The sequence below is a fragment of the Lepidochelys olivacea genome (genome assembly GCF_965140295.1).
Source record: "Lepidochelys olivacea isolate rLepOli2 genome assembly, chromosome: 7".
NCBI classification, from domain to species: Eukaryota; Metazoa; Chordata; order Testudines; family Cheloniidae; genus Lepidochelys; species Lepidochelys olivacea.
The window spans coordinates 10,187,631-10,202,578 of NC_140417.1; the positions used below are offsets into that span (position 1 = coordinate 10,187,631).

General features: G+C 39.7%; 1 protein-coding gene across 15 annotated transcripts in view; it reads right to left on the reverse strand.

Annotated features, from left to right (window-relative positions):
• Window positions 1-14,948, reverse strand: part of FOXP1 (forkhead box P1) — a 494,495-nt gene that overhangs the window by 10,605 nt on the left and 468,942 nt on the right. For all 15 annotated transcript variants that reach the window (XM_084634567.1, XM_084634565.1, XM_084634566.1 and 12 more), the window contains 5 exons: window positions 12,795-12,996; window positions 12,615-12,694; window positions 11,909-12,010; window positions 6,425-6,546; window positions 4,271-4,340 (listed from right to left, as the gene is read on the reverse strand). In XM_084634567.1, coding sequence (XP_084490693.1) covers window positions 4,271-4,340; window positions 6,425-6,546; window positions 11,909-12,010; window positions 12,615-12,694; window positions 12,795-12,996 — 576 coding nt within the window. The remainder of the gene's footprint in view (window positions 1-4,270; window positions 4,341-6,424; window positions 6,547-11,908; window positions 12,011-12,614; window positions 12,695-12,794; window positions 12,997-14,948) is intronic.

The window sequence follows — 14,948 nt, forward strand, 5'->3', positions numbered from 1 at the left end:
TGGAAAAAGCAAATTTACCTTTTCTACTTTCATGATACACTATTTTTGAGGCTTTCATAAAAAAAATGTTAAAAAAGCAATTAGAGCAAACTCATTTGGCTGAGGATTCCGTTCTACTCATGACATGAGTGAGAAGTGATGTGTGAGCAGTTACAGAGGGTTAAGTTTTTCTCATAGTTCTGCCAGCGCAAATGCAGAGTAACATCACTGAAGTCAGCTGAGTTACTCTAGATGCACACCAACATAACTGAAGTATGAACTCATCCCTATATTTGCTGTGTTACTTTTGCATTGGTGGGAGAAATCTAAGATTTAACAAGGCAGGGTGAATTAGGATGGTGTTTTCTATTTTTTTACTGCTCTGATAACTCTGATATTATCTTAGGTATTGTAGATTTGATACCATTCGGACCTGATTCTATTTCTGATAAGTACTGTAATAGGCATGTTTTAGTCATCTTCTAAATGCAGGTATTTTTAGAAAGGGAATAAACAGTTAAACATTTTCCTTCTTATTCCAGATTTACTGGTTGCTAGTATTTATTTTATGCTCATGTTTGATCATTTTGACAGGGCTGTCCTATGGTCAGTGAGTCAGGCTTGCAGCATGTTAAAACCTCTTCTCGGCCAGCATAATCCCATCATGTAGTGATTGGAATATAGCACCGTCAAGTCCTGATGTGAGAGGAGTTAGTTCGTTGGTCCAGGGGGTGGGGGTGTCTAAAAGGAAGCAACCCTTTGAAACAGAAAGATCATTTTATCCATCTGTGAACCAGCGTCCATGGCTTTCTGAGACGTGCCAGCATGGAAAGCCACAGATGCTGGCTCTGCAGTGGTCAACCTAACTCAGCGGAAAGGTCAGCTTCCTGCTACAGTCAAGCAAAAAGAATCCATCAGCACCACAACTGCAAGAGGCAAGACTGCTCAGGGGAGGGTAGTTCATGCAAATGAGCTTCCCACCTGATGCTCTCTGCTGTTGCTGATTCTTGGGATGTTCCTCACTTACTACCATTATTCCTGTTCAAGCACAAATGTGCATGAGGGAACGACCCAGCTACGAGCACAATCTCCCTTTTAATTCTCTCCCAGGCTGACCTCTCTAAACATCTGATCGCATGTGATCCTAAAAGCTACTCTGACAAAGAGGATTATTTTTATCTTTTTGATTCAACATGTAGCAAACTAATTTTGATTAAGGGAATGTAAAGATTGGCTCACATTTCCTGCAGTTTCCAAAATAAAAAGGCAAGCTCTTCCCTCATAGAGATAACTTGTAATTGCAGTAGAGCAATTTATTTGGGAAGAGGTTGGACAGAAGATGCACCTGATATAATTATTTCTTGCAAACCGCAATTCGGCAAATGGCCTGATTCTCTGCATAAGCAGGGAGCGATGGGTAGTTCGGAGGTGTGGGTCAGACTTGTTATCCAGAAACACTAGTAGTTTCTTGAACCCCGTTAGCTGGGAGGTCAGGCTGGGGACCTCTGAAGATGAGACTTTCTGCAGATTACTGGCGTTGCCTGGTTTTATCCACGATGGAAAAACACACTCTATTTGTGCTCAAAATACTGGTGTTTCTGGTCCCAGGTGGAAGCAGAAAGGGCAGAGGCACAGTGACATTTTAAAATAACCCAGCCATACTAACCGAACTGTTCAGAACCCAGCCACGAGGGTTAGGACCCTTCCAGTGTTGGGAGGAGGTTTGATCTGCCCTTACTTTATCCCTCAGTGCTGCTCACACTAGGAGGTGAAAAGGGAGCAAATACCACAGTTACCTAGTGGGGACGTTAATGTTTTCCACATTTCCCAGGGCAGACTCATTAGTCTTCTGAGCCTCATACCCTGCTCTACTCGTTCACACAGGAGCTTACATCACCAGGTCTGCAGGGAGAGTGCAACGGCAGTTGCTTCATCTTTGCCTGGGGTAGAGCACAGATTTCAAGAGTGCTCTTTGTTTAATCAGGCAAAACAGAGTGGAGGCACTGGATCTTCTGGGAGACCGACCAACCAACACTGCCAGGACAGGGAAAAATGCTTCTGGGTCTCCCCCGGGATGAGAACTGGAATCCCTATACCCTCCATGCACAGAGAGGGGAAGAGAAAAGGGCTTCTTCTCCCTGCCCATGAGGGGAAGCAGATATCAGAAATGTCAGAGGTGTGTGGGTGCAGCTGAGGAGGCACCACTACCACCTGGAGAGAAGAAAATCCTGACATTTTTTTGAGGCACATAACATCAGATTTTCTGTAGGCCTCAAAACAGGAGCCCACCAAACTTGTGAGTGCATACAATGGGCAGGTGTACACATGCTACAGGATATGCCCAAAGCCAGAGAGGGCACATTTCTAGTCAATAAGTGACAATTTGGCTCAACATGTCCACAGACAGGAAAATCGTATCATAGACTAGGAAGTTTATTATACAAACCATGTCACTTGACACGTGTTATCTTATGCATCAAACAGTATGTTAAGCCAATGATATTTTTTCTTTGTCGTAACTGCTCAGAGTCCTTTTGAACAGTAGAGAACATGCCACAATTTTTGCAGAAGACCATGAGATGTACGTTTTTTTGCTAGTAGCTAGAAATTGTCTGACAAGGGGGCGGGGGAGGGGGAAGGAGCCTGCTGGAATATTTTAACCCTAATAGAACCTTGTATTTAATTAGCACAAAGTTCTCTTGTGACCCTGTTTACTGACAAAACTCAAAAGCTTTAGCAAAACCTGTCCAGATTCTCATCTGAATCGAGTGGCTTATCTAGTGTTATTGGAGAATACAAACACACGTTACTCCCTAGAAAAAACTGGAAAATGAAAATAGTTTTGAGGGTCTCACAAAAGACAAGAATGGAAGATGTCAACAACAGCACCACCACATGTTTTAGAAAGAAGACATGAACAGTTCTGTATGATAAGCATATTAACTGAAATTAGTCACATAGTTAACAGAATCTGAAGGAATGCAGGACCATTTCATTTTTGCCTTTCAGCCTCATGAATGTAAAAAGGTGCCTGTAATCTTAACACTATTCAATAGACAAAGCAGTCTTTAAAAATCACACTTCACAAGGCTCACGGGAAAATAAGTTACTAATGAACGGTATTTACAGTTGAGTCATTTACACATGTTTTCATTTGCTTTTCAGAAGTTACTGCATTAACTGAAATAATTAGGAGAAATGCACAGTGTCATTTCTCTCCTATTAATCTGTTTTCTTGGTTTTAAAAAAAAATAAATTGCTTAAATTGCAAAGCTAGTAAATCTTCCACAACATTTAATTGCCCAAACATGACATGTAATCCACTGCACTAAGTTTAACCTTTGATGAACGTCTTGGGAAGGCTTTCTATGGATGTTTGGAGCTCTGTCGTGCAATCATTGGCTACCTTGCAGAACTTAGCTACTGCATGTGAGGATGTCATGGCAAGATTAAGTAAGGCCTTTGTAGTGACTGGGGAAACAGTGTGGAAGAGGTGTGAAAACACATAGTAATCAGTAGGCAAAATACAAAAATGCTTGTCACTTATGTCAGTGGTTCTTATAATGAATACTGACTTCACTAGGGACATTTGAGCCAGACACAATAATTTTATTAGAAAGTTGCACAGAGAAAGAATGAGGAAAACGTATTTCTTTTGTGTAACACACAAAAGATGTTTCAGATACACACACAAATTTATATTGTGCACATATGCTTATATACATATATATTGCACATCATTGCTGTATTTGAAATATCTAAATATTCTTTATAATTTCTGACATCTCTCTTCTTCTTTACAAAGTGAACTAGACCTTTGTTATTTAACAACAACAGAAAAATATGAAAAAAATAGTCCTTAAAAGAAGGTGGGGGTCGGGGGGAGAAATGATCTGCTTTCCCTTTAAAGCCATGAACAATAGAAGGTCATGTGACACAGTATCCTATCATTCAGCACATTAATAGCTGTGCTAGAGTAATTACACTTGTGGTATTTTTGCCTCAAGTGAAATTCTGAAATAAGAGGATGGAAATTATGATACTGCTGATAAATATTAATAAGTGAACTTTTAATTTTTTTGCCACAATATTCAAAATGCTAAGCATCTAGCTAATGCTGAAGCAGCCTGATATGTGTTTGCCTCCAGGGACGATGATGCTTTATGCACTTAAGAAAAAAGTTTAACGGAATTAAAATTTAATATCTAATTAGAGCAAGGCTAATATATTTTGAAATGAGTGGGGAAGACACATGCCTCTGTTGCGTATTTGCTACAGTCATTAATCTTACCTGTAAAGCAGCATTGAGAGGTGTGCAGTAGGTGTGGCTGGTCTGTATGTTTTTAATAAGAGAAGGGTTACTGCATAAGAAAAACATAAAAAGTAGAGGTAAGTGCAAACTACTCATCTTAGGGTGTTCCATCATGTTATGTTTCCTCCCACACCAGAAATCTACAGACTGCGCTGTTTGCCGGAAAAGTTCTCTTCTGTTTTTTAAACTTTTATACTTCAGTTGTATGGCTACCATATTTGCATTTGCCTTTATTAAATATGGAAGACCACTACTGAAGTCTCTAACAGCTACAGCATCTCATGTTCTAATGCCCTGTTGAAATAGTATATATTGGCATTGGTTTTCTACTTAGCTGTGTACCCAACAGAATTTTTCCAAAATTCTTCCTATCCAAAAGTCAGTTACTACATAAAGGTCCATAATAAGATCCCCATTAAAAGCATTAGGGACTCTTAACTCGTACACTGGCTGACTTATGTAGTAGCTGGCATCACTGTCATCCATAGCTGCACAGTAGAATTTTGATAAGTAGGAACTTCAGAATTCTTGCTTTCAGAGTTGTATTGTTTCCTGCTGGACAAATCTCCGACAGCACAGTAGAGTGCTTGGCTATCCTATAGCCCAAAGCATTTTTGTTGTGGGCGATGGAGGGGAGGTGGAACAGCAGATATTATGGCACTCGAATGAAGTGTTAGGGAACATTAAAAGATGCCACTCTGAGTCAGGGAGCACTCATAAAAAAGTATCCCACTGTGGTTCTTTGAACCATTACTTTAGAATACCCACAGTACCTTTGTAGCCAAGGTTTATAAAAGGGGCCTGATTTACAGAACGTGCTGAGCACACTGTCTCGGCTGGAGACACAAAACCCACACCCCCAAGATCACTTTTGAAAAATCTTGCTGAAAGTACAAGCCAGGGAAGGTTCAGAGCAGAAAACCCCAAAAACGTACCTCATCCACAATACAATTTTGTTTCTGTTTTGAAACAGAACACAGCGATAACTGTCTTAAACTGACCACCCTTGAGACCAGCAAAAATCAATTGCCCTGGACAGGTGGTCTTCAACTAAAGGGGAAACAAAATTGCCTTGGAACTTTCAGAATATTTTAAAGTGATCATTTCAGAAAGAGAGTGGTTTGTTGTTTGTAATCTTTACTACAGGTCCAACTGTAGTAATCATTGTCAAAACGCTTTGGGGCATTTCAGCTATTCATTTGAGGAATATCAACTTGTATTTCTGTGCTAAGAATTGTGAAACAAAGCATATGACTGAATCTAACAGGAAACAATCTAAATCTAGTTTACCTAAAAACCTTCTTGATAATCAACTGTACAGTGTATCTGCTCTAGGAGCAGTACCTTTTAGTCTACATTGCATTATAAACAAAATTACAACAAATGTCAAAGAAGCATTATCATAGGCAATTGCATTATTAGGGCAGGAACAAGTGCAACACATATATAAACCCACAACATTTAGTTTCTTTTGCAACAAAGGTGAGGTCACAGTTTCATGAAATGCAAGTCTACATGAGATGGGTAGATCATGCAAAGCAAAGCAACAGCAGAAAAAAAATAAAAGCAAGTAAAAGCTCTTACTGTGCAACAAGCTCGCCAAAGTTTTCATCAGGGCAGAATTTTCGAGGACGGCCTCGTTGAATATGACGGCCACGTTTAAACTCTTCATCATCAACAGTCCAAAAGGACCCAAACTCATCCTCTACTCTGATAAAGCACTTATGCAGTGAGAGGTTGGTGCGAATGGCACCCTGGGACAAGAGCAGCAGCAAAGGAGATGAAGTGGAAACAAAGGGACACGGGATTGGGGACAGAACAGACATCAAATACAGGGAAAAGGAAAAAAGAAAATAAAATGCAATAAGCATAAGCAAATGGTTTGTGAGGGTTAATATGCATTGCCACCTAAAAGCTACTAGCATGTGATGCAACAAACACCAAGCAAGCAGGGGCAAGGGAACTGGTGGGCATACAAACAGTAGTGATGAGATGCTTTTCTTTGTTTCCCTTAACTGAAACAATGTGAAACCACCTGTGTTGGTCTAACACCATCTAGCAGCCAAAAGCCTCTACGTTAAACTGTAAGCATGATCCAAGCTAGGCTAAGAAGTTCAAACATGGTGGACATACCCACTGATCTTTTGTGGCCTTCGTTTTTGGAACTCTAGTTCATCCACTGTCCATACTGCCCCTTTAACGTTTTCTACTCGCACAAAACACTTGTGAAGACTAAGATTATGACGCACTGCATTCTGCAGCAAGTATAAAAGAGAAAACATTCAAAAACTTTCTATGAGAAAATACTCATCATTGTCCAAGAACAGCAGCATAGTCAGCTTGACAGTCCTTATTTGCAAAGATAACTCCGCTCCCCGCACCCAACCCTCACCCTCCTTTCCCAACAAACCAGATCTTTACACGTTTAAGATCTTATTTTGCAAAGATAAAAATAAAATCTCAAACCTGAGATTAGGAATTCAAGTTATTTTGTCATGTCAATTATTCACGGTGGGAATGAGAACCTCCATCATTTTATGTACACACATCAGGTAACAGCATATTTCATATACAGTTACAGTAACATTGTTAAGATATTTTCAAAACAAGTACACAGTTTGTAACGGAAACGTATCCACTCCTGGAAAAATAAAACAGTTTAAAAGACCAGAGAGAGAATTTCATGTAACTACAGAGGACTCAATTTGGCAAAGAGGCATTGGGGCTGGGGTTTCTGGGGTTTCCCACAGCTGGACTAATGTGAATCAGGTGCTGAACCTCTTTTCACACCAAGTGTATGGAATAGGGGCTCAGAGGGTTAGCAGCACCCTAGTGAGAAGCCCAGTGCACCAAGTCATGTCTTCCACTGCATGCTCATATATGGAAGTTGGCTCTCATTTCTGGCAGGATACTGTACTGATTGAACTGAGCTTCTGCCAAGTACACGCCTGAGGAGGGCTCTCAGAAACAAAGTGATAATCTCTCCACAAGTAGAGACACATGTTTTTTTTCCTTATAGTTGCTAGGCTCCTTTATTGGGCAATCCCAAACGAAGGTTTCTGATGGTCAGACCCAATTCTGTTGGATGTAATCCAGTCCTTCTGCAGGATGGACTCAGCAGATCACTTACATCTTCTGACTTTGGCCGAAGCCTGACTCAGTAAGACACTTCTCATGCAGACACAATCAACTGTGTCTTTTATGTCTTTGCTCTGCCCGAAAGGGCACTGAATACCTTGTTCATTAGCAAGTGTGTGCCACCCCCAGTTTTGCGAGCAACTACACAGCGGTAAAGCCACTCAGATTTGTAATGAAGCTTGTTCTCTAGTGCCAGGGCATTGCCACTGAAAGAGAATCAGTAACCAGAAGAAGGGGAGTGGTTTCCATTTGCTGGAAACATGCAGGCAAAGAAACTAAATCCATCAGCCTTGGCATCACTGATTTAGTCAATCTGGTTGACTTGTTAGTAGGCACTATGCCAAACACATAGGCATGAGTCGAGGCAACCAGGAGACTAAACACATTGTTTCCGAACATCAGGTCTGGATGATGAAAGGAGTTCTAATCAGGAATGTCTAAATCACTGTGCAAACAAAGGTTATGCAGAGTGCCTTTGTCATGTAAATTAAGAGGCAGCGTGTGTGCATCTGGGAGCCTTTTGTTACTTTTGCTAGGCAGTTTCGCTGTGTAGCTAGCATCTCCCCATAACCTATCCACACACAATAGCAACGATCCAGCATATGGACTCTCTTCTTAACAGGTCAGCACAATGTGAATATTGCCTTACGTACTCGACCCCGTGCTTAAGGGGCATGTCACATTTCCGCAGTGCTAAGTCCACATACTTCTTAAGCTTCTCTACTTTGTCACCACACTGATCTGTTTGTGAGCTCATGGGGAAATCAGTCTTGGATGACTTTTTCTTCTGAACAAGGCAGGGGGTGATGCTGAATCTCTGAGAAAGTCACAATATTTGTTTGAAGAAGAGGAGTACTTGTGGCACCTTAGAGACTAACTTCATCCGATGAGGTGAGCTGTAGCTCATGAAAGCTTATGCTCAAATAAATTTGCTAGTCTCTAAGCTGCCACAAGTCCTCCTCTTCGTTTTGCGAATACAGACTAACACGGCTGCTACTCTGAAACCTGTCAATATTTGTTTGGGGTCTAACTTTTTGTACCCTCCCCATTTCATTGTGTGTATAATGTTGGGCACAATGGCTCTTTTCGACATTGAAAACATGTGAAAATGCACATTTTTCTCATGCTTTTCAATAGAAACCAGGCTGACTTCATCTGCACTCAGTCAGACTCCCTGCTCCTACACTGGGATCAGCAAACAGAGTCCTACTGATTGGCAGAGTGGCCTGCTAAGGGAACCTGACACAGGACAGGGGTTTAAATCTGTGTAACCCAAGCAAAGTTTCAGGTGCAAATGGGAACATTTTCAAGTTTGTAACAGAATATAAAATAATGATGATAGATTTTGGATCAGTTTTGCAAACGGTTACAAATATTCCCCATAGCGAAATGCAATACTGTAGCCTAATGTAGCAATTGATAAAATGCAGACAGAAAAATTCAGAAAAATGGATGTGTTGAGTTTGTAAACAGTCTCTGTATAAACAATTGAACAGAATTATCTGCATTCTTCTTTAAATAAGTGTAATGCTGGAAAAATCATTTATGATCTGATCCTGCTGTAGTGAAGCCAATGGGAGTCCTGCCATTGACTTTTAGGAGGACTGGATCTGGCTTTGACTGAATATACTTACAAAGATAAATCAAATAGTTGTACAGTGTTTGGGGAAAGATGTCTTAGCTTTCCATGTTTATATATGACCACCTGATTAGTGAGTTTATAGAGGATGGTTGTTTTTGGTTTTCCTGCTTCTGGATTCTTTCTAGTTAACAGTTTTATCTGAATAATACCCCCAACATTTCAAAGCCACACCTGCATCTTCTGCCTCCTAGCTACAATTCAGTTCCAGCAGATTACTACTCCAAAAAACAACCAAGCAAACAAACAGACATTGCCTCTGACCTGTCAGAACCAGTTGAGAATGTTCTTCTAGCGCTCTGCTTAACAGAAAAATGAGGCACTATTATTGTAAGATTATATATTTACCTTGTTAAAAAACATTTGTATGCAAGCCACTTTTTCAGAAAAAATTACCCTGAACATGCTTGAATGTATTAAATGAAAGGGTTTGTTCTTTTAATAACTGCTCAGATGCTGCTGTACTGCATTTGGCGAAGTGTTTCATTTATAAGTTCTTTTCATTTATAAGTTTCCTGTTTTGTTTTGTTTTTTAAGAAGATCTCAGGTGTACTCACCCACTCCAGATCCTTACCCTACACAGTGACTAATATTGAAGAAGCTGGCCAGAGTGATATTTGAGCATTTACTGAAGATGGGCCTGAACCACAAAAGCACAAATTCAGATTTATGCTGATTCTTCAGTCAGACCTTTGGGCTTGTGAAGAACCCGAGCAGCTTCATGTCAAACCAGTCCTGGGCTGTGTTTTCAGCCGCCTGCGGTCATTGAAGGCTGGCATTAATCTGAGCAGCCATCAGCACGAAGGCCCCAAATTACTTCAAGTGGACATCCATTTTGCCAGTAGCGATGGAACCTACTGTTCATACTTTGTAAGAGCGCACACTTAACACCTAGTATTAGGGGGTCCCTGGTGTGCTCACAAGGACAAAGGTCTCCCTGGGATGCACCTTTTCTCCTTTGTAGCTGTGGGAGTCTCCAGTAAGATATCTCTCTGCCTCCTCTGCCATAGGCTCCTCTTTTGTCATCAGGTTCCCGCATACTCCATGAGCTGCAAGCATGACTCTCACTGCCCGAGACTTTTGTGAGCCTCTAGAGCGGATCTTATATACTGCACAAAACCAGTTCCAAAAAGTGGCCATGTTCACTGTTGAGATGACTAGCCAGGTGCCGCCCTCATAGCTGCAGGCAAGAATCAAAGAGGATTCTTGCTAGAGCCCTTTCTCCTGCAGCTATGGAAAAGTCCCGCTGGAGTCACTCAAGCAGCAGGAGACAAACGTATCTCTTGTAGGGCTGCCATAGCCACAGAAGATGGGGGGTGTTTGAGATAGGTGTGTGAAGAAGAACCTTGCTCAACGGACTAAAAGACAACTGAAAACTAGAGCTTTTAAAAAAGCAAGCTCTGGATAGCAGAACTCAGTTGTAAAGAAGTTTTTTCATGTCTAGAACAGGTTGACTATAAGAAGGTTCCACTTTACATATGAATATAACGTATATATCCAAATGTGTACACTTCATTTTAAAATCAGGAACACGCTGGTTCTGTAATATTTAAAGAAGTGTACACCACTAAAAGCGTTCTGACACCAAACTGTTTTTCTATAACAACGTTGTCAAAACGCCCTTGAAAAGAACTTTAATTCAGGAAAATTCATTTTCTTTTTTAATACTTAGGAAGCTGCAGATGAAACACTGCTCAACTTATTCAACTAAGGTGCAGAAATCAAAGCACCAATCTCAGAGCATTTCCTAGGTACAGATGACTGAGGTGTGATAGGTGGTACTGAAATTTACAAATTTGCCCCAAGGCATTTGAATGAAAGGCAATGGAACACTGAGGAGCACACACGTGAAATACAATAAACTTTCCAATGAACCACTGAAGCAGAAGACCTCTCCAACTCCATCCTTTGAAGGAACTGTCCTGAGTTTTAGAATAAGAAAGGCAAAGGGAGAAGAAATGAAAGAAAACAGCAGGTATAAGGGACATTTATCAGACCTGCTGATAAATGGAGGCAATTTGTTCAAGAACTACTGGGTTACCTGGACCAACAGAGACTACAAGCACCGAGATATAATTTTTACTCCAGTGTAAGATCCTGTTATTTGAGTCATCCAGTAGTAATCACACTAGCTCTAGAGGCTACTGTGGATAAGTTGCTATGATAACAGCTCACACAAGGGAAAGGGGTAGCCGTGAAAATGGAAACTATATAAAAAACACCTAACTGAACCACAGAACCCTACTGTAAGAATTTAAGGCATTCAATTTTTAGTTTCTTGTATCTGTTAGATTAAATGTTTTTTTCTTGGCTTGCTGCTTTAGTATTATGCCAAATTAATTTATATTTGGTGCCATAATAAACCAGTGAAGGTTATAACAAGTTTGAAGGTTAATTTAGTGAGGTACTAAGTGACTGAGAAATAACTTGTCTATACATCCCCAGAAAAGATGGCTGTTGTGGTCACACAACTAGAAAAATGAAGAGCTGTGTAACTAACAAGCTGTGTAACTGACACAATATCTTCACACTTTTTTCCTATACGTTCCTGCTGAAAAGCTAGACTTTCACTTCTAGGAGAAGCCACACAGATCAACTGGTGGCATAATCACAGAACATAAAAGCCAATAATGGAGATTCAATTAGTGGTTTTCAAAGGCAGAAGAATTTTTCTGCCAAATATCAAATTGTTCCTGCGGATAAGACACCCTGTGTGTGTCAAAACAGCCTATCTACATTTTAATGTCCATATGCCGTTACAATTTGTTATGTCATCAGCAATGTCTGTTCTGTACATGTCTAATATCAAAGGCAAGAGGCATACATGGTGCAAACCTTACCTTCCATGTCGCTGCATTGCGTCTGAAGTAAGCAAACATTCGTGTGAACCAGTTGTAGATTTCATTTAGTGTTAGTTGCTTTTCTGGAGATTCGAGGATAGCCTTGTGAAGCAAATAAAATGCATGATGATTTATGACAAAACTCTCAGCAAACACACCTACACTTTTACCTTAACGGATTAAAAAAAAAAGAGAGATTTGGAGCTAAAATCCAGAGGAGAGTTTCACAATGTGTTCTAAGATTAATGGCTGTATTTAACAGTTCAATGGCAAGATTCAGAATGGAATTATCTAATTGTTTTGAGTTTTTATTTCTGTTTCCTTACAGAAATATTAATTTATTAGTCATTCATAAAGCAGAATCAAAGAGAAATGCAAAACATTTCACTAGCTGATTAAAGCTCAGTAATTATTTAGAGCTCAGATTAATTCTAGGGATCAGAGATTACTGTAGCTTGTGATAATTGACTTGCCATCTTTAAACAGGCTCATTTTCACTGTTGTGTGAAATGAATTTCCTAATAATCACATCGTATTGTAATACTTAATCAAAAGCAATTATGTTATATATTGCAGTTCTCAAAACCCTTATAGAAAAGGTTTGAGCATGCCTGCATATTAAAGGGTTCTAAATCTATTTAATCTATAGGGTGGACATATAGAGACAATTTTTGAGTGAAATGTGGTTTTCGAGAACATTACTTACCTGCCTAATTAAAGATGCATACGTGAATGGTGGTCTAACCTCTGCGTTCTTATAAAATTCTTGGTTCTGAGCAAGATCTGCTAAATAAGAACAATTGTTCTGTTAATATCAGAATCAAAGCCTCCTTTGCAATTTCCAAGAGAAAACAAATAATGGCCTTTGCCATCGACAGTCATTTACCTGAAGAAATGGCCACATTGTATTTATTAGGACACCGCCTCCTGATTGGTTCAACGTTGTGCATGCTGGTGGTAGTGATGACAGAAGGTCCCTGGATGACAGGAGTGATGGGTGTAGTTGGGGTGGTTGGAGTATGAGGTAAGCTCTGTGGAGAAGCCTCAGAGGCAGTCTTTGACAGTGTAACACTTGATACCAGATTCAGCTGTTGGGGGGGAGAGAAAAGAGGGTGAGGAAAACTTTATTAGAAATTATGTTTCTTGCAAATTAAGGATTATGAAAATCGTTTCCAGATTTAATAGTGTTTGCAACCATTAAATGGAGAGAATGTATCTTAAATACTTTTTTTGCTGTAACACCTCCTTTAAAATCCATGACAGGAGGATGAATGCATAAATGTCTATATGATATATTTAAAAAAAAATATCGTAACCCAGTATACAAAAATGCTTGCTCTCAAGCTTTGAAGATTTAGGACAAAAATCCACAATTTTCAAACACCTCATTGTATATATTCATTTTAGTATTTTATTTTTGTTCCATTGTTTTGCATCTAAAGCCCACACATCTCTTATTTACGAGTTAATATTCTTCAACTGATCTGTTTTTGGATATTTCTTCAAACATATCAGGTTTTAAATAAAGACAATGCTTTGTTAGGAATGCACTAGGAAGAAATGGAAGATCAGTACAACATTTGGGCTTTTTCCATTCATCCATTTTAAACGCAAATCCCAGAATGGGTTAACCCCGGAATAATTTAATTAATCACACTGCATGAAATACTGCAGTCATTAAGCCCAGCAAAAAATGACACAGTTCTTTTCTCTCCTTGGTGTGGAATGCAATTGTGCTACCTGCAGAAACTTACAAGCATGTAATAAAATGACAGCTAGCCACAAGCAGGCTTTAAAATGTGACTTCCCCAAGAACGGATAACCATATATAAATGTTTTAAACATGCACTTCTATTTATTTTATCAGTGTGCATGTGTATCATGAACCCTTTCTTTGGGCACCATTCAAAACAAGATGCTTCATTGTAATGGGTCATTCTTGAAGTACTTTAAATAAACAATATGATCCCAAACTGCTCCATCAGAAAGGGGGCCTGAGAAAAGGGCTCCTTCCAGTACTTCCACATTACTTGCCTTGAAGCATTATTGTGAACAATATTCTGGGTGAAATGCTGGCGCCAGTGAAATCAATGGCAAAATCCCATTTATTTCAAAGGGGCCAGGATTTCACTCTGTTTATTTGCAATTAATATTCTTTGCCTGACATTAAACACTGCCAAATGAAGCTGAGGCATGCGCCTGGCATTGGCTGCTGTCGGAAGACAGGATATTGGGCTAGATGGACCTTTGGTCTGAGCCAGTATGGCCGTTCTTGTAAAGACATGCCCCAAAACATCCATAGGACTCCTTATTATTGTTCTTGACATGAAAGTAACGAGATAAGAACACTCACATTAGCATGTCTCAAACATTAGTAGCTACCAGTAATTGCTCTCTTATAAAAAATAAATAACAGAATTTGTCCAAAACAAACTTGGAGGGGCAAAAAAGCTTTCTAATGTTATAGAACGGATATCAACACAATACGCCAATAACCCACAAGAAGGGTTCAAGTGAACAAAACAAACTGTTCCTGCGTCTCTGTTTTGAATGTGAAGTACAGAAAGCTCAAGGAAATGTTTGCCCCAACAGCATAACACAGGGAAGTGTTATGTAGATGGAACTGTATATACTGTCAGTTCAAGTACTGATCCAAACAAATGAGTTTGTGAGAAGCAGATCTGAAAACACACATCTCTTCATGAAGCTAGAAAGTCTCTTCTCAGAATGGAAAATATTTAACACTTCAAGGAAATGCAGGATTATATGATCCCGGTGGGGGAGAGGACGAAGGAGACTAGAAAAGGCAATAAAATATATGTCCTGAGTTCTTGAAGAGTCATGCAATGAAGTGAACCAATAAATACAGCTCAAAGTACCTGCTATGTTAGTATTTAAAAGGGTGTGGTTCATGTTTTTAAATATTACTTATACAATATAACAGGTTTCAGAGTAGCAGCCGTGTTAGTCTGTATTCGCAAAAAGGAGTACTTGTGGCACCTTAGAGACGAACCAATTTATTTGAGCATAAGCTTTCGTG